At 36.6% G+C, this 25,495-nt stretch overlaps 1 protein-coding gene across 2 annotated transcripts in view; it reads left to right on the top strand.

The window, feature by feature from the left end:
* Nucleotides 1–25,495, top strand: part of LOC135223011 (uncharacterized) — a 43,197-nt gene extending 17,702 nt beyond the window's left edge. For both annotated transcript variants that reach the window (XM_064261520.1, XM_064261525.1), the window contains exons 2-6: nt 14,313–14,548; nt 17,296–17,446; nt 18,492–18,600; nt 20,957–21,013; nt 21,556–25,495. In XM_064261520.1, the coding sequence (XP_064117590.1) occupies nt 14,326–14,548; nt 17,296–17,446; nt 18,492–18,600; nt 20,957–21,013; nt 21,556–21,624 (609 nt within the window). In that variant the 5' untranslated portion in view covers nt 14,313–14,325 and the 3' untranslated portion in view covers nt 21,625–25,495. The remainder of the gene's footprint in view (nt 1–14,312; nt 14,549–17,295; nt 17,447–18,491; nt 18,601–20,956; nt 21,014–21,555) is intronic.

Below are 25,495 nucleotides of genomic sequence, written 5' to 3'. Positions count from 1 at the left end.
TATTAAAAATAAGTGGGCTATAGGAAAGGAAACGATTGATGGACTTTGAATATGTTACCCACTTATTGAAGGCATTCAGTTAGGCTGAGTAAAACATACACGGTGGGGGGTGGGGCCACCAATCCCTGCTCCCAGTGAACAAATATATATATATATATATATATATATATATATATATATGTATTACTATATTATACGTAATGTATGCGTTTCTGTGAGCATTTCATTGCGAAGATCAATTCTCTCACTATCATATGAATCATAATCATCATTCGTTAAATAAAAGATTGAGAAATAAATAAACAAATGAAAAAGATATGGAAGACGAAAACAGATACACATGGAAACCTTTTGGTCCAACTTTCCCTGTGTGGCAGCGTCTACAAAGCTCCCGACGGTGACGGGCGTCGGCCTCAATAGACAGCACCCATCCGCATCACTTCCAGACGCTGACTTTCACCCATTCCCTTTGAACTCTTCCCACCCAACTTTACAACTTCTCTGACTTTATCTCGCTATAGTTTTGAGCCTTTGTCCAGGACCGAATCATTCAGACCGGTCCTATTCGAGTCTACAGATGGGAACTCGGCGGTCTTCTTAAACTACATAATTATAACCCCCGGTTCATTGACAGCCTTAGCAACAGCAATTAAAACAATACGAATAATCGTCCTCCTACGGCGACATTGCTTGGCAATATGCCCCAGACGTCAAAGAAACTTGCTACGTTTTGCAACTTTAAGGCAGTTTAGTTAAATAACATAATTTGCCCCAGCAAATTGATTTACGAGGCTTTAGGAGCAGCTAATGCGAGTATCTTAGAACAGCAACATTTTTCTGTAGTTATTTTCTAATGTTATATCTCTCTTATACCAAAGACAATGTTTGCTCTTCACGAAGCCGTGCTCATTTTCTGCTCAGCTTTCCAAAAGCATTCTTTCCCTCTTGATAACGTAAATCTCAACGAGAAAACTACAAAAGTTGTCATACACTTTTTGTCAGCAGTTTTTTTTTTTGGGGGGGGTGTGGGGCTTAGGTGGAGGGGGGGGGCAGAGGTGATACCACGCAAAGTAATTTAAATTAAGATTTCAGAATGTGTTGGCGATCCTTTGATTTGCCTCCAAGTTGAATCATTTCCTATTTGTTCGTGAATATCATTTATTTATTTTTAATGAATTTGTTTATCGAAAATAAATCTATCTCGTAAACAAATTAGATTGGAGAAATTCTCATCACGGGACCTACATAATTCTAAAGCACAAAATGAATATATTTGTATCAAGGCAAATAGCAAGCAGTGATTCAGTAAGCAGAAATGGTCTGATTTCGATTATTCGCTTTAAATAACAAACAAAATATACGTCGAAGTTTCTAAGGCGCAGTCGAGTTTTCTGTACATCGTATAATCCAGGATTAATGGCATAATCAAGGCCACCGAAAATAGATCCATCTTTCGGTTGTCTAGGTCAAATGCCGTATGAGCCGCCACCATGGCCGCAACCCATGAAAATTTGACCACGGTCCAGTGGTGGCCTGGCCTATATATCGTTGCCAGACGCAAGGTTATGGCTAACCTTTACCTTAAATAAAGAGAAAAGGGACTGAGGATAGAGGGCTGTAATTTGGTATTTTGCTGATTGGAGGGTGGATGATCAACATACCCATTTGCAGCCCTCTAGCCTTGATAGTTTTTAAGATCTGGGGAAGACAGAAAAAGTTTGGACGAACAGACAAATCCGGCACAATAGTTTTCTATCACAGAAAACTAAAATGGAACTTAAATTCGTGGAAACCGGCAAGTTTTGGATTCAAAGTCGATTGTTAAAAATAATATTAAATGTTCAGTTGTACAACTCATTAGAAACCAGTGCATACGAACGAAGTTTGACAATCATTATAGAAGAAACGCGCTCCACAAGTATGACCGACCATTCAACATCGTACAGTAACGCGACAAATAACAGAATTGTTATTCCTACGTTCAACTATTGATTAATATCACTCATAATATGGTACGTTTGAACACAAATATAAAATATTATATAAAAATATATAAATGACAAGACTGATATATTAATTAATATTACTCATACCATGCATGGTACAATTGAACACTGATATAAAATATATGAAAATATATAAATGACAAGACTTAATTTTTGTACTGCTGTAAGGAAAGAATTTAGTAAAAGGTTTTTCAAGATATTGTCTTAAAATACAATGGATGGCATTTTATCTTATTTTGATATTTAACCGAGATCGAAACACGAAATATTGAACTTCTTATGCATGTTTCGAAATATATAACACGAATATTACAAGTAACTAAGAAAACCGAGGAACGAATTTGTGTTATTCATCCTTAGGGATGTAGCTGAACCCTAGCAAAACTCAAAGTATAATTGTAAGTAGGTCTGGGGCGTTAAACCCGAACAATCGGACCTTCTCATTAACAATGGCGCATTAACATTACATGTAACCCATTTAAAATTCCAGACGTCATTCTCGAAACATAACCGATCCTTCTTTCCTTTAGTTGTCTAAAATTTTGACCTACTGAGATTTCCACAGCTTCGGAAGACCTGTCCATCCGTGTGTTCAATATCGCTCCCCGGCTTGGCTTTCAGCATCTGCCTTGCATCTTAATTTGTTAGATATAATTTGGCTTGTATTGAATTTCTTTTCCTACATCCCCGGATCCGACGCACGATTACACAGTGGTGCAAGATTTTTTTTATTCAGATCTTCCAAGAATAGACTATACGATTCACCTTGTTGTAGCAGACACTCGGTTAATTCCAAGTCTCGCCTTTTGTTGTGCAAAGTTCAGTACCATACAGCGCTATAGATGTTTTGTCCTAGATGTGTCCAGATTAGAGAATGATAAAGGGTGTCACTGAATCGCTGGAATTTCAGCACAAGTTCGTATTTGGTGCAATTTCTGTTGAGTGAGTTGACGTGAGTTTCATTTCACAGTTTCTCTTCTTCTATCCCGTTTGTTTTTCGTTGCATTATTTGCTTTATCCTTTAATTCTGTGCATGTGTGTGTGTTTTTTTCCGTGAACTGCTTTCCATATGAAGGTCCTTAAGTTTGTGCAATTCGGGTTGTTTCTTGATAATAATAATAATGCTGATAATGGTTACTTGAAAGTATTTACATAGTATTAACAGTATTAATACTGTAAATACTTTCAAGTAAACAAGTTATACTCTGTAATCTTGTGGGTTTCTTTTTCAATATTAATAATTATGTCAATGTAACGGGCAGCACTGCCCTTTTAAATCTAACGTTTAGAGGGCAATTAAGTAAACATTTGCAGACCCTACCACTCATTTTTTCATACTTATATATAACATTCAGAATTTGCCCCTGAAAATGAGAGTTTTCGAGCATCTTTTAATTAATCCTTCACTATAACCCTCTTCAATGCGTAATTCTCAAATTCACTAGAAAAACGATGCGAGCAATGCTATTTGAACAGAATTCAGTATCTATGACTATCACTGTCGAAGACTGAGGAAGAAGGGCAGATGGTGAAATAAGAGTAAGGAGAGGATGGTGATAGGAACCTCCAGATTTATACTTCCCAGTCATTTCATTTGATTAATCTCATCAGAATTTCTATTCATTCAACAGTAAATGTGAAAGAAAACACCATTTAAAAAATATGTATATATATCCCCTGTTAAAAAATGTTCTGTTTTAAAAAGCCATTATTAAAAAAAATTATGTTAAGAAACGAATGGTTAAAAAATCCTGTTGAAAAACTATCTGTTAATAAATTCTCTGATGTAAAAAAACACCACGTTCAAAAAAATATTTACTGTTGAAAAAGTCCTCTGTCATCTTAACTCTCACAAGAACCTGTGTCGCTTCGTCCACCGAAAAAGGGCGTCACGAATCGCCAGTTATGCTAAGACCTGGCATTTGTTCCGCGGAGTGCTTGCGGTACTTCCTGATTACTCACCCTGGCACGACTCTTTTATTCTTTGCTTTTGCTTCCTGATCCTTTTCTTAGCCTTTCACTTGATACCGCGCGTGCAGGAGACGTAGCTTAGTAGCTGCTTGTGTTGTGCGTCGGTTTCAGATATTTATTCGAGGTCATGTTTGAGAAAGGGCCAACGCCGGCTGCATAGAGCTGTAACCGAGTACCGAAGCTTCCCTGAAAAAGCGGGACGCCATATCTTAACAACTAACCTTAGAATCTTCTTGAAAATAGTCTCATTATGGTTCCCACATCCAAATTACTCATGTGTAATCGATTCTAATTTAAGGGCACGGCAAAAGGTAAAAAAATCGATAAGAGACCATACGCGTTGAGTTTCAACAGATTTTGCATTATAGAACTGAAAGACTTTTCGCTTGTAAATATTACTTTATCGGACACGCTTTGCTGATCACTATTTGAGCCAGGACACACCTTCTCCACTTCCTATTTGCCCTCACAAGAGCTTTGTAAGCTTTTTAGTAAATTCAGTGGGCAAGTATATAAACTATTTCTTTCAACTCTAGTTGAATTATTACTTTAGGGTTTTAATGTTTTCCAATTGTTAGTTTACATTTTTTTTCTGATATTTTCTCTGCTTTCGCCAAAGCACTACAGTGTCTGATCTGATGATAATGCCATAAGAACGAAAAATCAAGTATTAGAATTTCCATTTCCTGTGTACTGTGCTTCTTATTGTATCGAACGTGGACATTACTTTTCCTGATGAACTCAAGGCATTTCAGTCACGCTGCTCTGACATTTTTCCAGAAAAAATATTGCCACGCGCACATATGCATTTAATATATATATATATATATATATATATATATATATATATATATATATATATATATATATATATAAAATAATTCTAAATGTCGCAAGTGATGCCCTAAGTTCAGTTTGAGTAAACATCTGTTTCAAAATATATCATAGATACATATATGTTTTAGTAATGTGACATATAAACTGAACTTGATAAAATAATTTGATAATTAAATGGCGCGTTTGTCCTTCTAGGCTTTAAAAATGCTGCTTTCTGCCTTTTACTTTCCACCAATCTTAGTTCTTCCGCCTTGCTTTATACAAACTTATCCTTTTGGCATGGGTATCCTACGACATTGGGACGGATTCCCGGGTGTCTGGTGTATGTAGTACTGACGTGACCATGAAACACTTGGCAGGTAGCCATACCCAGTATTTTTATAATCAGCTAACTTTTTCTTTTTAACTTTCACACCTTAGCTCTCTCTCTCTCTCTCTCTCTCTCTCTCTCTCTCTCTCTCTCTCTCTCTCTCTCTCTCTCTCTCTCTGTTTATTTCAATTCTTGACGTAAAACCCACGGAGCAACTAACTACATATGGTACTGCCAATTTGGACATCCAATCTTATATCATTTGGGATTATTTATGTCTTTCTCAGTACCCATGATTCAGAGATCTTCCAGTAGTTCATCTCTCCAATAGAAAATTGGGACATTTGCTATTTCTATTAAGGGACTTATGAATCACTGAATCCTAATGAAATGAGGTTAAACAACGGGACTTTTTTAAGTTTTTTCATATTGGAATTCATCATTTATGAATCACTAAATCTCAATAAGGAGAGGTTACATAACCGGGATAAGTAAGATTACATACTGGGATTCATAAATTCTAGTGTCAATTTTTAGAGGTTTAACAAATTGTTTGGGAATTTTTTAATTAAAATTTTATTTTAGGTTTCATGAAAATTAAATCTCATTGAGACGAGCCTAAATAACAAAGACATTTCACATTTTCATTATGGGATTTATTGATATTTAAGTCTGCAAGATAAAAGGTCAAATAATAGCTAAGGTTTTTAAGATTTTTAATAGATGTTTAGTGAATCAGTAAATCTCAATGAGAACACGTTAAACAACCAACAGTTCTCAATTAAATTGTCACCCTTTGTTTTTGTTTTCGACCCTTAAACAAACAATGCTCCTGATTCTCGCTGGCTGGCAGTCAACACCTAAAAGCGATGAGATTCCGATGACCTGAGTTGGATTTCCCATCTGCTGACCTTGTTTGCTCTGTTGAGATCAGACTACGTATTGGTATTCGTCATAAATAAACAGAACAGCTCATATTTTCACTGAGAGGGAAATATATTCTCACATTCATTTCTTTGGGTTACAAAACTATCTAATACTACCAAATGTTGAAATTAGCTCGATAGACTTAACTGATTAAAAAGAGAAACGAAAATCAGTCAACAAACTGACTGACAATAGATTTTAATATTCTAATGGCACAGTGTATAGAATAACAGTAAAAAAAAAGAAAAAAAACAAAGGTCATGAAAATATACCTCAAAGTCAACCGGAAAATCTTTGTACACTTCGCCGAATCCACTCATAGTTATATATTATATACTATAGTACGCACAGACAGTTCAATGAAGGAAAATATAAGTACTCATACATATAGGTACCCATCGCTGAGGGAGTTACCTTTAAAGGCACGAAGATATTCTTATGAGTACATGAAGTTACCTCTGCCGTCATGAAAGCACTCCTATACCAGTAAAGGATCATACAGATCTAACGTTATTAGGACGCCAGGGTGTGAAAATGATCTTCCGCAAAAAGAGAGTATTTAAGCTAAACATATTCCTACCCAAACGGGGGAAGTTTTCGAGACAAGAAGTTAATACTGCTCTCATTATTCAATCTGAATTTGAACATTTCTCCTTCAGAAACCAGTTTATCGGACATTTTTTTCTTATGTAATTTGGTGTTACAGCGGCTGATTATTTATTGGAAACCCCTCACATCATCTGAGAGGTGTAGCATCAGTAAACAGCGAATACGCAGTAGGTACTGAGCAAAAGGGTCAAGTCCCATTGTGCAAGAAACGTTTTAACTATAAACAATGTACATTACAAATGGATGCCCGTCTCGCCTCGTAAAGGAGGCAACTAGCAACCCCCCCCCCCAACCCACCCACATCCACCCAACCAACCCAACTTTGCCACAACCTCATGGCACGACAGCGCGTAAATACTACTGGCAGCAAAACTAGACGGTCATTTGGTCATTAGTCCAGGGTGCGTAGTAGTACTACGTACGTGTCGCCAAAGATCGTCAAGAGGAGAGATAACGAAGACCAGATGAAGGTCAGTCAAACAAGGCAAGGTCGGCCGCTTGTGAACCGGCTGGTTTGGGGCCTGGGGGGGAGGGGGGGAGTGGGAATAGGGGGTGGGGTTAGGGAAGGGGAGATGAGATGTTCGTGCTTCAGACGTCTGCTGCTTGAGAATTGTTCAGAGTTGGGTCTCACGATTTGTGCAGTGTCATAGCTGCCTCATATATATGAATAGATAAATAATCAAATATATATATATATATATAGATATATATGATATATATAATATATATAGATATAGATCTATATAATATATATACGTTTGTGTGTGTGTATGTGTGTGTTTTAGCATATGTTTTTACTCCTATGAAAGAGTGGCTTCAGAATTCTTTCGCTCTCCATTCCATTTCTCAGCGATGCTTGAGGGATGGCGTTGCGATACCCTGTTGAAGAGTTTTCTATTCCGGCGGCGTCTGGCATTCCTGGGTGGCCAACCATCCAAACAGTGACCAGACCCAACGTCGATCAGTTTCGCTGATCGGACCAAGATTCAGAGAGCATACTTTCTAGACCTTGGATCGGACTACCAGCGGAATAGTGAATGTGTTATAGCCGACAGATATGTGTATGTGGGTGTGCACGTGTGTGTGTGTGTGTCTTTTGTAATCTGACAGCATGTACGCATGTGTGATTACTTGTCGCTGAGTTGTCTGTGAGAATATTAAATGCACGAATAATATAAAAATTATGTTGTACCTTACCTCCGAAGTAACCCGTATACCAGAGAGAGAGAGAGAGAGAGAGAGAGAGAGAGAGAGAGAGAGCTCATCACATCCCACCTCCTACAGCTGTGCAAAGAGCTTATTTATATGAAATTTCTGTCCTCGCCCCTAAGACTCGCAGAAAGCAAGGCCATTGACGACTTAAATGACAAACAAGTCTAGTTGCAGAGCTGACGTCGACAAGAATGCGAATGCTGACCTCTTCAGAACGCACTTTTTAATTCGCCGATTTTTCTCCCGAACTAAAACTTACGATCATTGATAACAGCTCATTTTCCAGAGCTTGTTTTAAAGCTTGTTGTTGAACTGTCTAAATTCGTGGGTTTTAATCGTTTCTCAATAGTTTCCCCTTCCTAATATTAGACGCTGTTTACCAGGTAGTTATGCTAAGGCTCTGTCTTGCTGAAGCAAGCATTCTCTTGCAGATTTTCCCGCCGAGTTGTTTTCCTCTTCTTCTTCTTCTTCTTCTTCTTCTTCTTCTTCTTCTTCTACTCCACTCCTCCGTTATCAGAGGTACCTTAAGGGTAGTCCGATTATTGTGGACGTTAGCTAAATGGAGATTTTTTTTCAAAATATAGATTTCAAGTAAGCTACCTTCATCTAAATAGGACACATAAGCAAAAGTTAAAATTATATTTTTCCGCAACCAAAACGTTTATTTCAATCATTTGTTTTTCTTCTTGAAAGTGTAGGGAGATGGAAGGGGCAATTAAAGTATCAGGTCATTGGAAAGATTGTGGTTAACTCTTCACCCCGAGGAAAGGAGAAAGAAACACTTTTATAGTTTCTCGTTTTCAAGAAAGGAAAAGAAAAAAGAAAGTAAAACGATACAAATAAAAATTATAAGGATTCTCAAGATGAGAATTGCATAGAAGGCGAGAAATTAGCACGAGTAAATAGATCAACTGAAATGCCTGTGTACGAAAATGAAGAATTGGATTCTAATTTGGATGGGAATGTCGTTTAACACAAGAACCTTTGGAAGGGAATGTCGTTTAACACAAGAACCTTTGGAAGGGAATGTCGTTTAACACAAGAACCTTTGGAAGGGAATGTCGTTTGAACACAAGAACCTTTGGAAGGGAATGTCGTTTAAACAACCAAGGGAAACTTTTGGAAGGAATTGGTCGTTTTAACACAAAACCTTTGGAAGGGAATGTTTCGGTTTGGAACACATTTAAGGGAACTTTTGGAAGGGAATTTGGCGTTTGACACAAGAACCTTTGGAAGGGAATGTTTCGTTTGGAACACAAGGAACTTTGGAAGGGAATGTCGTTTAACACAAGAACCTTTGGAAGGGAATATCGTTTAACACAAGAACCTTTGGAAGGGAATGTCGTTTGACACAAGAACCTTTGGAAGGGAATGTCGTTTGACACAAGAACCTTTGGAAGGGAATGTCGTTTGACACAAGAACCTTTGGAAGGGAATGTCGTTTGACACAAGAACCTTTGGAAGGGAATGGTCGATTGACACAGAGAACCTTTGGAAGGGTTCAATATGGTTTCAACACAAGACCTTTGGAAAGGGGAATTGTCGTTTACACAAAGAAACCTTTGGGGAAGGGAATGTCGTTTAACAACAAAGAACCTTTGGAAGGGAATGGTCGTTTAAACACAAGAACCTTTGGAAGGGGGAATCGTTTAAAACAATAACCTTTTGGAAGGGAATGTCGTTTGACACAAAACCTTTGAAGGGGAATGTCGTTTGCACCTAAACCTTTTGGAAGGGAATGTTCGTTTGACAACAAGAACCTTTGGAAGGGAAATGTCTTTTAAACATTGGCCAAGAAACCCTTTTTGGAAGGGAATGGTCGTTTTGACACAAGAACCTTTGAAGGGAATTATCGTTTAACACAAACCTTTGAAGGGAATATAGTTTACACAAGAACCTTTGGAAGGGAATGTCGTTTTGGACATTTAAATCACAAGAACCTTTGGAAAGGGAATAATTCGTTTAACAACAATTAACACAAGAACCTTTGGAAGGGAATATCGTTTAACACAAGAACACAAGAACCTTTGGAAGGGAATATCGTTTAACACAAGAACCTTTGGAAGGGAATATCGTTTGACACAAGAACCTTTGGAAGGGAATATCGTTTAACACAAGAACCTTTGGAAGGGAATGTCGTTTAACACAAGAACCTTTGGAAGGGAATGTCGTTTAACACAAGAACCTTTGGAAGGGAATGTCGTTTAACACAAGAACCTTTGGAAGGGAATGTCATTTGACACAAGAACCTTTGGAAGGGAATATCGTTTAACACAAGAACCTTTGGAAGGGAATATCGTTTGACACAAGAACCTTTGGAAGGGAATGTAGTTTAACACAAGAACCTTTGGAAGGGAATGTCATTTGACACAAGAACCTTTGGAAGGGAATGTCATTTGACACAAGAACCTTTGGAAGGTAACGTCGTTTGACACAAGAACCTTTGGATGGAAGGTAATGTCGTTTGACACAAGAACCTTTGGAAGGTAACGTTGTTTGATACAAGAACTTTTGTATGGGGAATGTCATTTGACACAAGAACCTTTGGAAGGGAATGTCGTTCGATACAAGAACCTTTGTATGGGGAATGTCATTTGGCACAAGACATTTGTATGGGAACGTCGTTTGACACAAGAACCTTTGGAAGGGAATGTCATTTGACATAAGAACCTTTGTTTGGGAATGTCATTTGACACAAGAACCTTTGGAAGGTAACGTCGTTTGACACAAGAAAATTTTGATGGCAATGTCTTTTGACACAAGACCTTTGGAAGGGAATGTCGTTTGATACAAGAACCTTTGTATGGGGAATGTCATTTGACACAAGAACCTTTGTATGGGAACGTCGATTGACAAAAGAACCTTTGGACGGGAATGTCATTTGACGTAAGAACCTTTGTATGGGAATGTCATTTGACACAAGAACCTTGTATGGGAATGTCGTTTGACACAAGAACCTTTTGATGGCAATGTCGCTTGACACAAGAACCTTTGGATGGAAATGTCGTTTGACACAAGAACCTTTGGACGGGAATGTCGTTTGAAACAAGAACCTTTGTATGGGAATGTCATTTGACATAAGAACCTTTGTATGGGAATGTCATTTGACACCAGAACTTTTGGATGGGAATGTCATTTGACACCAGAACTTTTGGATGGGAATGTCATTTGACACAAGAACCTTTTGATGGCAATGTCGTATGACACAAGAACCTTTTGATGGCAATGTCGTATGACACAAGAACCTTTTGATGGGAATGTCGTTTGACACAAGAACCTTACGTTGTAGGCTTTCGATTTTTAAAGGGTAGAGAGTTTTTGAGAAAACAGAATTGAATACGCAAATATTCATGTGGTTTATACTTAGAAAGCACACTCACATATCCTAAACAAGTTTCCGCATGATGTAGTGCCCTTATAGGAAAACAGAAAGAAGTACGTTATGAGATATACACATGGATAAAGATACAATTAAATAAGCAGCACAGATGTAATTTTCTTTAATAGCCTATTTAAATATATCAGGCTACGGTACAGTATGTCGTAAATATAAAAAAAGAATCATTTTAAAATCCTCTTTCTAAAATTATCTTCATCAGGAAACTTGAATTCAATGCACTGTACAGCTGGCGACACGAACAACATATGTTACATGCGCCATGTGTTACACTTTCTTACTAAGACCTTCATGTTTATGTGGCGTTGGAGCTAAGCAAATAAGCCTACTAGATTTAACGGTAATCCTCTGTTTATTTCATAAAAATTAAAAGAAGCAAAACAATCTTCAAACCTACCCGTCTCAAGAGACTGTATTACGTGTACGTTAGTATCATATGCTGCAACGTAAATGACCACTCAATCTCCTGCTTTCAAGGGTGATCTCGAAGAAGCACATTCTTTGTCGATTTTTAGCATCTTGCCGACGAACATTTTCACCAGATAGCCAATGATGGTGTGGAGGCGGAGGAGTGGGGGCGCGAGGTGGTGGTGGGGGAGGGGGGGGAAGGGGGCCCAATTAAGTTTTTACGTCAACACTCGTGTGAAGAAGCCTTTTCGAACGTAAAGGAATTCAATGTTGCCACTAGTGCAGAGAATGAACATTGGCTTTTCGCGACTGGGTGACAAAATGTGAAAAGAAACCAGAAAATAAACAAGTGTCTCACTGCCTGAAGTGCCCATTTACAGAGAAACATTTCTGCAATAACTTTCATTGCCGTCGTATATATCATCATCTCTAAAAAGTTATATTTTCATTCCTAAAAGGCAATTTTATTTCTCAAAGAGCGAAAATTTGCTTTGATAACCAAGCGCTTATTTGGTAGTGTCAACTGTGACTTCATTCTCATGGCGAGGCTGTTCCTCTGGTTCCTCTTTACTCTTTCGCCGGTCAAGATTCAGAAGCCGGTGTGTGTGTGCACTTTTGTGGGAGTGTTTTCACTGGCGATATTTCTCAAGATAGATTACCTGTTCAAACAGCTGTCTTTCAAGTGAAGACAGCTGTCATCACTCAGAGGCCGCGACATCTTCTTTGATATACATTTTTCCTCTCAAGGAAAGTGTTATTTTTTCAGTCCACGTTCAGCGCAATCTCTCTTTTTCGGCCTTTTTGTCTTCCTTCATTTGTTATTCAGTTTAGATTTTTTGTTACTTAAATGATAGATCTGTGTTGTTATTATTTGGTCTTTTTGTCTTTCTTCATTCATTAGTGAATTTAAATTCTTTGTTACTTAAATGATGGATCTGTGGATCTGTGTTGCTGTGTTCCAACTTCGATTAAGCGCCAGTACCTTAGTCTTGACGATGTATCATTACAGAGAGAGAGAGAGAGAGAGAGAGAGAGAGAGAGAGAGAGAGAGAGAGAGAGAGAGAGAGAGAGAGAACTGAAAAGGATGATATCCTGTTTCTCACATACTTCTCCCTTGCAATGTCCCCAATTAATCTGGACTGCTATATCTCTTCCGTGACGTCAGAGGCATTAGCGTTATTCAGGCAATTTCGAATGAAAGTTGATGACCCTAATGTGAGTCGTCATCATCAATGAATTTGAAGCGGCGCGCAATTCAGCGCTGCAAATCAGCTCTCCAAAGGAAACTGATTCAACACTTTTGAAACGCTGAAAAGTGACCCAAGATTGGGTCTTCTTTTCGACGGTTGTCAGGGGTCTGAGAGAGAGAGAGAGAGAGAGAGAGAGAGAGAGAGAGAGAGAGAGAGAGAGAGAGAGAGAGAGAGATTAATGGGCGTTACATCAAATTTTAATATTATTCCTACAAAGTATCTTTTCTTTGGGATTATATTTCTAGCTCTTTGTCACATAACAGATTTAAACCTTTTTCACTGCTGTTTTATACTCGTACGACATTCGTTAGAATGATTTAAGATATCTTTAAAGAAAAAGTGCAATGCATGGCGTACCTGGTACTCAGTAGACTGTGGTTGGTCACCACATCCTGAGAGAAGGATTCCATGAAATGAATTTTATATTGGGAGTTGTTCAAAGTTCCATCTACTCTGAGATTGACGTTAGATGTTTTTGGAGGATTATGTGACCAGAAGACTTGATCACAGGTTCAAATTAAACAATGATTAATTTCACACACCCAGAAGGATTATATTAAATCTAGTCAATTCCGCTTTCTGTAGCGAGAGTAAAATTGTTGTCAGACACTTCGTTACCTGAGAAGTTAAGTATTAATTTTAAGTGGCTTTTATTTTCAATGTGACAGATGCTTTGCTTCTAAACTTTTAAAACTACTTTTTGAGTCTTTGATAGTAACTTTTGCTATCAATTATTGCTAGATAACGTCATTCCTAACTATTGTAAATGTTTAGGTTGTTTAAGTTGGAGGCTTTGTTAGATACTTTTTCAAGATTTGGTGGATACTTTTACTTTAAAGCCTATGGCAGAACTTTACCTTCAATAGATTAGAAGATGCTTTACCTTCATTCAATGTATAACGCCTTTTATTCGATGAATTTCCAGCAATTTAAGTAAATGAGATTAAATTTATGTAAGTTCCCTTTCACAATTTAGTTTAAGGTGAGGTAGGCTTTCTTTATGGACTTGTGCTTTCACGAGACAAAGTCCATTTCCTTTTTATCAGTTGAGTGGAGGTAAAACCAGAGATAAAATTTTGATCTTTGGTTTTACTTCCACTTAACAAAAGAAAGTCTGCCTCATCTTCAAATAGATTGTGAATGGGTTCTGAAATAAAATCAAACTCACTCAGTTAAATTGCTGAAAATTCATGAAATAGACGGGAGTTCCGTATTCCACGAATGTTGGTCGATATCAAAGGGAACCGAGATGAATTTAAACTGAAAATATATATAAGTCTTACGATACTTTCGAAGATCTTGTTCACGACTTTTACCTACACAAACTGGAAGACTGGAGAGAAATGTATTGTAATGTCACCCCTTTTTCTGCGTCGCATTTCCAGGTGACCGACAACCATGAGGGCCATGCTCGTGCTCGTCGTGCTGTGGGTAATGCAAGGACTCATGTCTGAACAGGTGCCCCATTCGAAACCTTCTTCAGCAAGCTTAAGTCTCTCAAACTTGGATCCGTTTTGCTTCAACGGCAGCCTCAGCGGGACGTGCCTCGAGATCATCATCAATCAAATCTGCCCTAAGGGGAGCTACTACCCCAACAAGGAGATGCTCCGTGACACTGACCGTAAGTCTGGTTGGAGAGAGATTGTTCCTTTCTCTCTCTCTCTCTCTCTCTCCTCTCTCTCTCTCTCTCTCTCTCTCTCTCTCTCTGCATTACAGTGATTTCTTGAAGGTAATTATCACTGAATGTTATAACGTAGCCGTATAATGTTCTTATCATTTCATTATCATTTGTGCACATATGTGCTTTTGCATATACATTATCTGTATATATATGTGTAATATACGTAAACAGACAGATAGATAGATAGACAGAAAGATGCATTAACTAATCATAATCACACTTCCCTTCATTAGCAATGGGAGTTATAAGATATGACATTAATTTCAAGTAAATGCCTTACGAAACTTATTGAATGGTAAGTAGTAGCGGTCGAAGGAGAAACAGCAAAAATAGGAGCAATGCCCTGGAATGTACTCTACTTTCGGTCCCACTTACATTCCTTGCTAGCAATCTTCATTTAATAAAGACTAGGAAATAAACTTCACTTTCCAGCGGACTCAAGTGCTTTATCGCAAGAGCTCTACCAAACAGCAACTACTTTTTCCTAGTGGTGCTCAAATCTCATGCGACATGATTCTTTTTGTATCGTCCAGATTCTCAGACTCAACGTGATGTTGCCAAGTAGTGTTATACTTTTTTTCTAATGTCATACATGTCGAAAAGTTTGTGAATTCACAGCTAGCCCTATTTTCCTTATGGCTATATGAATATGATCCCTTTTATGCATTGGTATAATTCGTAATCTGTGTGATTTGAACTGATTTTCTTTTTTAACGCTGCTAAGTTCAAAGTGCGGTGTGATAAGGTTAGCGGTGCCATCAACGAAAGCACACTTAACATGCTCCTCGGACCGATCAACATAATTACGTCTGCTGCATTATGACAGTAGACCTAATAAGCTCAACAGTCATAACAACACTTTCAAAGTAGGAATATGAATTAAAACAAGTTTTCTTTGAATGTCGAAGCTTTCGACTATATTGATGCTGCCTGTATGTTGCAAAATGTTTTATAGGCCTAAAAAAATAACTAAGCCTTCTGAGATATAATCTGTTGTTAATAAATTTATTTGTAAAGATTATCTGTTTTTTGACGAATACAATAGGAATATGAATTACAACCAGTTATCTTTGAATGTTGAAGTTTTAGGCTATGTTTAAGCTGCCTATATGTTGCAAAATGATTTATAGGCCTAAAAGAATAATCTAAGCCTTATGAGATGTAATGTTACTAATGTTTCTATTTGTAGAGATTACCTGTTCTTTGAGGAATAAAAGATGATGATTTTTATTATATGGAGAAGATGACTATTAATCGAAATATCATAAGTATTAATATCAAGGCGTATGGAGCACTTGTTTTTCAACTGGTTTAAAATATTATTTTCTTAAAAGTCCTCCTTGCTTTTGGTGTATAATTATTCTTTCATAAGGTAACTTGAACAACAAGAATGGGTTGATAACCTCATTTGCTTTCTGGCCAGAAATTGTTAATAGAGAGATGGAACTGTTAATTGTAAGCTAAAGAAATCTGACACCTAGGTCTAGGGACAATATCTTTGCTTTGAAAAATGAATAATTGCATAGGCGAATATTTGCTAGTATGCCACAATTTTTTTGAATATTTAAGAATTATAACAATTAATTATGTATGAAAATCCAAATATTCCTCTAACACATATAAAGTAAGTGTTTTCAAGATAATTTCATTGTCGTTACTCAGTGTAGACCTAATTATGTTACACCGGGTGGTTGTTGCACCGACACTAAATAGATACGTTGAGTACGTCACACACGCTCCCCTCACACGTTGATATCGGTGGGCGCATTCTACTTTTGTATATACATATTTACATTTTTCAGCATTGACGTGTAAAAGCAATCAAATAGGACTATTTTAAATTTCATGTTGGCTTTGGAAGTATTATTAATGATATGACAATTTTTTTGTGTTTCTTTTATTTATTTGAACTGATGCTTGATGACGACTTCATATTGGTCAAATGCTTCAGAGATGTGTGAACGAAAGTTTTGAAAATGTTTCGAAAGAGTTTTTTCTGAAATTTGATACACGTGACATTTTCTTACAGTTTTTAAATATATGACAGATTTCACTCTTATGAAACATATTATGTCCGTATTGTATGTAATAATCGCGTTTCCGCATTGAAATAATAGATAAATATGGAGCATGCTAGGTTGCCAGTTAGTGAATTTTGAACGAAATCCTATGGAGTCAAGTCGCATGAGATTTGAGCATCACTACTTTCGAAATTGCGTATGTTCGTTGCAGTGATGACGCCAGTCACCAGCTTAGACTAATATGCGAATCAGTTATTGTTTGATTCGTCAAAGCCTTGGCGGCTACAAGCTACCAAAAGGAGCTGGAAAACTCGCTCGTGCAGAAAAGCAAGCCAAACTATCATCTCAGTCAATGAAAGCCTCTTTTTCGTGTGATGGTTAGATATGCATATTCATTTTTAAGGCGTCGATAGTCACGGTCTTTGCGACGCTGAATTATGTAAACAAATCAATGGTCAATGCTAATTTCATTGATAATTATCGGTTGAAAGGACTGTGGTCACTTGTCCATTCAAATATATAGTTAACATTTTCAGTACACCATTCCTCAGTAAATATAGTTACTTTAAGAATAAATCTTTCTGGCAAAGCCTACGAGAGAATAGAAGCGTATGTCAGTCATCTCGTTAAACGACCCATTACTAATGATGATAACAATACTTCCAGCCGAATCATTCTTCTGCAAAGGAAAGGACTGCAGGATAAGCAAACTCCAAGGACTCTACTGCCAACCAAATAATTCTCCGCAGGATTACAAGCCTCAGAATCGTCGGAGATCCCATTCAGTCAACAACAACGTTCTTCCAGACTGTACAAGGTAAGAGGAATGAATGAACGGTTACATCGAGCATAACTGCTTAATGTGTGAGCGTGCGACTATAGTAGATTCACATCAGCCGTGCATTTGATGTCTAGGCCAGTCCCTTACGACGCTCTGATTGGCTGTCGGTAAGCCAATCACAAGGCTGTGACGATTGACCCAATCGCATGGCTGATGACGTCCCTCTTCCAGTCCAACACCAATCGCACTGAGGAATTCAGCGCACATGTTTAGTCAACATCTATGGAGAGTGAAGGTCATCATCGACTAATAAGTCTCAGCTTCTTGAAGTTAAAACCAAAGGGGCATTTTGCGAGAAGTGTAGGAGCTCCTGTATACCAACAGAAAAGATACAGTTATATTCTACAATGGATATCTTTGCTTCCAGGGATTTTGCAGCTTGTGGTGTGTTATTCAAATTGAATGATGGGGTCCCAATCGAAAAAAGCGAAGACCAAAGGAATCTAGTAAACTTTACTTTCATATACTTGAAATTGAAATGTGTAATCATGGCACAAAAAGTGCGTTAGTAAAAAAAATGAATGCATCATGTCCAGCGAGATACAAGGAAGACGAAGAACGCAAATTGTGTTGTATAGGATTTTGACTGAGCAAAATTCAGAATATTCAAATTGTCTAAGTTGCTTGAGTAAAGCGCAAATTAGTATACAAATGAAAAGAAAATTATTCTGCTTGACTGGTGACTGACTGCCGCCCTTTTCATTCATTACGGGAAACAAATGACTTATTTTCCAGAAACTGCGCCTAACTGAAGACGAAGTGTCAATAGAAAGATGTGGGGATGTTGACTTTCATTACCTGTTTTTACAATAATTATAATTATTACTATTATTATTATCATCCTTTTGTTCAAAACGCTCCAAGCCCACTTTGCTTAGCGTAGTCAATCTATGAACGCCTGTAGCAACCGGAGTGCCATATTCTGACATTCTGAGATCACTTCAACCCAAATTTCTTTTTCCTATGAAAACGAAAGCAAACATATATATGACCTAATTATATGTCCTGTTTCTCTTTTCAGAAACGTCGATGGTGACACGTACGCGAATGTTGAGAAACTGGCAGGTTTCCAATGCAAGATGAAACTTAAAAAAGTATGTGGGTCTTGCTTGCGTCAAGGATTACCTAAGGTAAGGTAACGTTCATGTAATGGAGCACATTTCCTTTCCATTTTAACTTAAAGTTCTACTTATGTTATGTATCTAGAGTTGTACTTATTTCATAAATTCATGTGAATATATATAATATGTAGCGATGCCTTGTCTTTAAGAAACAGGTATATACAGAGTGGATATCCTCCTGAACTGAACGTAGGTCATATGAAAAAAAATTTCCATCGCATTCAAACTATTTCACAGCAACGTAATTTAATTTATTTTACCAAGATTTGTGGCGCTTATGATTTTGTCCTAACTTCAAACGTTTTTAAATGCCAAACTTCTCCCTTGGGAATTCGTTCTCAGGAATACACATATTTCTATTGTTAAACTACTATTATCATCATTATTGTCTTTTTTTTCAATGTACTGTTGTTACGTTATTACTAATGTTGCTGCCGTTGTTGTTGTTGTTGCCGTGGTTATGATCACGACCAAAAATTAATAAAATATCAAGATCAAACTCTAATTTGGTGTCGAAAACGCGTCCATAAATTTCACATACATATTCTTAAGCTGGGAACATGTAAGGAACATGCAAACAATTCGTGACAAACAAAAAAACATTTTTTTTATTCACAAATGATCCACACCGCTTGAAGGAATACCATTCTCTTTCTCTTTCACGCAGCATCATGAGGATCGTACAGAACATCTTTCACCAATACAGGTTATTTTGTCTTACTTGCGTCGAAGCCATGAGCATTTACCGAAGGTTGGTTTTCTCTCTCTATCCCTCTCCCAGTAGTGTTCCGTAGTTAGAGTCTAACTAAAAGTCAGTAAGTTGCCGTCATCAGTCAAAATGGCTACATACGAACCCGGCTACTCCTTAACTGTTTCAAAATGTGAGCCTATCAAGTTTTACGGAATACTACGTTCAAACCTAACCTAATCTATGACGCAATTGTTTTATCGCTAGGAGATTCTCCCCCTTGGACCTCCCCAATTAGTGAATAAGTATTATCAGTAGTAGCCGTGTTCGGGATAGCTTAAATTATTTGGTTTGACTGGGGGTTTTAGCATCATATACTGAAGCGCACATCTTAAGACTAAGAAATCTGCTCTCTAAGAAACTGTCCCTCTTCTGTATGCTATTACTTCTCAAGCTTAAGGGAGGCCTTATCCATCTTTATTTGGATTATAATACCCATTTTGCAGGAAGTTTTTCACTTCTCGTTCCTTCTTAGAATCGAAGCAGTCTTTCATTCCAAGGGACGACTAATCCTTTCATCGAACTGTAGTTTTCTTTCTCTGTTTTCTGTCTCAGGTCTGGCCAGATTTGCCCGTTCTGCATTTGCACATCATAAAATCTGTATCTAATGCCAAATCTGAATAGGTCGAGTGAAAAATGGGAATCACAGATCGCGTTCGTTTGAAATATACACTGAATCCATGAACACTTACCAGACGCAAAGAAATCTGGTAGCACGCGTTGTCATACGAGGAACTTGTGAAGGAGGACTCTGCAAAATAGATAAAGATGTAATAAATGACGTTCAAAAAAAAGACGGTAACCAGAATACCACCTGCATAATTACGAACTCAGGTGGAAAATGAATTTTACTAAAACTGCTTTATCGTTTAACTGCCTGTGGAGTTTACCATGTCAGTTAGGACTACAAAATTTTTATTTTATTTCATTTTATCTTTATTTTTGCCAATATTATGATTTTATTTTCATTAAGAAGGTTATATACGTTTTTATTCGTAATTTCTATGTCAGTCTGTCTCTCAGCATGAATGTGTGAGAACCAATGAACAGATTTTGGTGGGTGGATTATAGTTGGTTCGGGACACTTCCTAGAGTAATTAGTGTTAGGTGTGGAATAGGGCAAGAGTCCTGACGAGATGACCTTCTCTATAAGGTCTCCTAGCCTTGATGCCTTTGCAGTTTGTATGATACCCTCATCAATTTCATGATGCAACGAACGAGGAATATGTCCTAATTCATATGTGAAGCTCCTTCTGAGGACTAGAGCCCTGTTCTCTGTTGTGGTAAGTGATTTATGAAAGAAACCAAAACATTCACGCTTTATTTATTTTGATTCAGAGTGAGATAAATGACACTGCGTCAATATTTACAATTTTTGGAATGATTCAAATAATCTTTGCTTCAGAGAAACAAACAAACAGGCGAACAGACAAATAAGCAAACCGAAGCATGAACATAACCCTCTTGTGGCAGATAATAGAAATTGGACATCTATTCCAATATTGTGATATCAAGAAACTGACCTTAGCAAGGAGGTCAAGAAAGTCAAAATTTAACCCCCTTTTTTGGAAATTGTAATAAGATAATAAATTACCTTTTTTTCCTTTCTCGTTTCAGAACGTAGTCTTAGAGAAGATGCTATTAGATTCCTACAATAGATTAAGGAATCCCAAGGTAAGTTCGCAAAGGTGAAATATCGTTTGAATTTCGATCTTAAATTTCTCTATACAGTTTCTAACTTGACTAAAGCAGTATGTTAATGGTTTCTCTCTACCACCGCGATCCGCTTATAGACTTTTAGCAATATTAAATACAGGTAGAGGAGGAAAGAATTGTTTCCAAGCCCTCTCGTTTTGATAAGTCGCACAAATCCATTGGCCTTAGAATTTTCGAAACTTGTAAGGAAGGATGTGCAAAAATTAGTTTGCCTTTAATTTAGCATTTTCTATACACTATTAGCCGCGTATACGAGGTAAATTAGGCTTTCATTTTAGTTATTTCATTCATTTTATTAATCTCTCATATGACTGAGTTTATCAAATTTATTTGCCAGAAATTGCGAGATCCAAGTAGACATAATGAGTGAGGATAGTGGAGTTTTTGGTGTTCGTTGTTAATTTCTATCTATCTTCTGTTGGACTGAAAGGGTTTAGTGATCATTTTGTTCATTGCAAAAACGGATTCAAAGACAGCATACTTTTTTTTCTGCACTGCAGGATCAAAGAGACTCCATCTGGACGGTGCCCGTCAACTCCACCCAGAGGAATTACCCGAGACTCAGTTAAGTGTTTACGTTTCGTAGCCTGGACATGGAACAGCTCGACGTGAAGGAGAAACATGCTGTAATACGCCATCGTTTGTGCGAATTTCTACATGAAACCAACGATCCTCAGTTATGAACGAAACTTCTCCTGTGTATTGGTTATGCCACGAAAGAAGACTAGAGATACAAAAGGCGGGAGTTGAACGCATCTACTATGACGTGCTTTGAGTGAGAATGTTTTAGACAATGAACAGTGTGAGTTATTGTCTACTAGTTAGTGTGTCGTCTTATATATCACGTCACAGATTAGCTCCCACTTACAAAGTTTGTTCCTGGGGGAAAGATGTAAATTGAACCATGATTTGAAACCAAAGTATTAAAAAAAATCTAATTCATTTGTAGGACTAAAAACAATTCTGACTGTTGGTGGCAGGATGAGAAGGCAAAGTGAGATCAAGGGCGAGTTCACAAACCGCCCGGGACATTTTATCGTTTTCGTAACTTCAAGGAGAAACTTTAGCCTTTCATCTAAAAATAACTGGGTAATTTCTATCAATGTAAGTAAGATGATAAGCAAGTAATACCTACTACAATTCTAAAAACACATCAGTAGTACCTGTAGTTATAGCGGAAAAGTCACATGCACCCGAATTATTAGAAAAATTCGCGGTAAAACTTTAGTTGCTTACGTGATGACAGTAATGTTGTAAATTATAAAGATAATACAAATAAATTTTCCAGGATGGCCTAACCTAATCTTGGTCATGACCCTCCTAGTTCACCACTGTCATGTAATGTGCCCAACTAAACTTCTACCAGTTCCAAATTATAAATTGATTTGAACAATCTAAGGTAAGCTAATCTCCTACGACTTAACAGTATCGAGCTATTCAGATGAATAAATCTCATAATTTTGATGCCTTATTATTATTATTATTATTATTATTATTATTATTATTATTATTATTATTATTATTATTATTATTATTATTATTATTATTATTATTATCACTGATGAGTAGTCCACGAAAAGTTACCATATATTACGTTTCAATGTGTATAAAATGTATTACAAACAGGACAGTTAGATGTTTGAAACTTGCTGTTCTTAATACATTCTGATACATTTAAAACATTATGTAAGGATATATAATTATGAGCTACTTGGCACTGAAGTATCACGTTCTGATCGGAATATTCAGATTATTATTATTATTATTATTATTATTATTATTATTATTATTATTATTATTATTATTATTATTATTATTATTATCATTATTATTATTTTCAGAGGAATTATAACCCAGTTGACATGTGACCTTTGATTAGAATGTCTGCTTTTAGTTTTGTGACATATTAAGTAAAGTTGACTGTCAGCTATTGGTCCAAAACGTGATGGAGGTGATTGACGGAAGAGTTCACGAGGCAATGAGAAAATGTTGTGTCCCAAGGGAATTCAATTTTCTCATCTGTCATCCATACAAGTCGCTATAACCTCTGTAATGGACTTCAAACACCGTTACAGAGTATTTATTAACCCTTTTATTTTAAGGAAAGAGTTTATTATTATTATTATTAATTATTTTTATTATTATTATTGTTGTTGTTATTGCTTCTCGCACATTATGCATGGCAGTCCCTCGTGGAAAGAGCAACCGTTTAGGATTAAGCTCTGCACGCTAATCACACCCAGTATATAGAACTTAGTTTTCTTAGAGATAATCTAGGCTAAGCTAGGAGAGCCGGTGCTCGTTTTTGGAGGATGGGCGATCACGGTAGCATCCAGCATCGTTCAATGTAACAAAGGAGGTCTTAATAGGAGATACTTTTATATTCTCCGACCGACGAAGATGTGATACGAAAAAATAAAAATGGATTTATCGAGCGTACAAGAATATTCTAGTCCTCTTTTCGTTATGGCGTAAGGACGCGTGTAATTTTTTCTTTAAATGTACTCTGTAGACTCTTACCAAAGATAACGTAGTTGTTAGGATGGGTGGCTAGGATGGTCTCCAAGGGCTGGAAAGGGAGGAATCCTACATCGGGCCTTGATCGGTATGTGAAGACATTAAATTTCCTTTGTGACCGTATATGTATGTCTCTGTTCACTGGAACTGCACAGAGCTCTGTAGGAACTGTGTGTATGTGTGTATGTATACAGGCTTTTTTGTTTTCTGTTACTCTACCTATCTGTACATAAATACATAAATTGTCTTCAAATCGGAATAACAGCTGTTTCTCAAACGACCCTTATGTTCATTTTTTATTTCACATCAGTTGCAAGGAAGAATGACAGTGTTTGAAATAAGCTAAATATTTATGTATTAGTGAAACCTTTATAATACATACACGTAATGCAGATACATATGCATATATGCACACATACATGAATATACCTAAGCATACACTAATGTCTATATGTCGACATAAACGAAAATGACCAAATGATGTGGGCAATGTCAACCAATTCACTCAGTTGCTAGACACGGATGTGACGTCAGCGCATGTCTGCTGTTTGGTAAGGGTCTTTCTGTCCGCTTTATTGCTGTTTTGTGTGTTTTTTATATACATATATATATTTTTTTGCTTTTTTTTTACTTCTGTAATCCGGGGAAACAAAACAAGAGTTTTGCATTTGTATTTTATTACTGAATCAGAGTGAAAAAATACCCATTGTGAATTTATCAATAGGATAATAGAAAACTGATAAGCAATTTTTTTTAAATAGGATACCTGTAGATTTGATTCATGCAGACCCATTGTATGTATTGTGTATTTTATCAGTATCAAGTGGAAGACAATTGTGTCGTTATAAGAAGAGATTAACGGAAGAAACAGGAATTTTTCATTTTATTTGTATAAAATTACTGAACTATATTATCATCCAATTACTATAAAATTTGATAATAATTACAGTGAAATTATCATTATGAAGAGAAGAAAATAATTTTGTGCGTCTCATTCACGCAAGTATGATAAGCAATGGGTATTAAATGGAAAATAATAAGAGTGTGTTCCATTATCTTGAAAATAATGTTCATTGTATCTAACATGAAACTGGGAATATGTATACTGTATCTTCATTATAACAGAAATGCAAATCATTCTTTTGAACTGTACTCATCCGAAGGGGATAATTTGATTTGATGGAAATGGAAAAAAAAAATTGGTACAGATCTTATTATCATAAAAGCAAGATAATAATGACAAAGATCTCGCTCATATGAAAATTAGGAATGATATTAAAATGTGGATTTTGATCAGATTAGAAAGGAAATAAAAAGATTACGAGTTGTATCATTTATAAAAAAGGGGTTGGGTGGGAATCACCTTTCATTAATTTAAATAGAGATATGCATTGTCGGAATGTAAAAAAAAAAATAAAAGGTTGCTTACTCAATTCTCTTGGTATTAATTGGAAAAATAATCCTTATTATTATTATTATTATTATTATTATTATTATTATTATTATTATTATTATTATTATTATTATTATTATTATTATTATTATTATAAGGAAAGAGAAGAATGTTTTGTGTTTTATATATTGATAGTATAGGACGTAGGATAAGTGAGCAAAGGTATGTTTGAGAAGCAATGTCATTGTTAGACAAGTACCGTCGCTGCATAGTGTTAGTGTCGAGCGATTTTCACCAGACCACTGAGGGAAAAAAACAGTACCTGTTTACTTCAGCAGTAAGCTTCAGTTCTAGATTGCAAACTTGACTTATTTCTTATCCATTGTTTAAGATTATATCTTTACCGTCTCCAGTGTGTTTTTTAAGCTATCTTACTTTAACCGCACAAACGTTATAGTGTCTATGATATTTTAGCTTGTAATATTTTGTAGGAACTTGCATTATAACTATAAATAAATGTTTCTATTACA

The sequence above is a fragment of the Macrobrachium nipponense genome, chromosome 20 (genome assembly GCF_015104395.2).
Source record: "Macrobrachium nipponense isolate FS-2020 chromosome 20, ASM1510439v2, whole genome shotgun sequence".
NCBI lineage: Eukaryota > Metazoa > Arthropoda > Malacostraca > Decapoda > Palaemonidae > Macrobrachium > Macrobrachium nipponense.
This window is presented reverse-complemented; position numbering and strand designations above follow the sequence as displayed.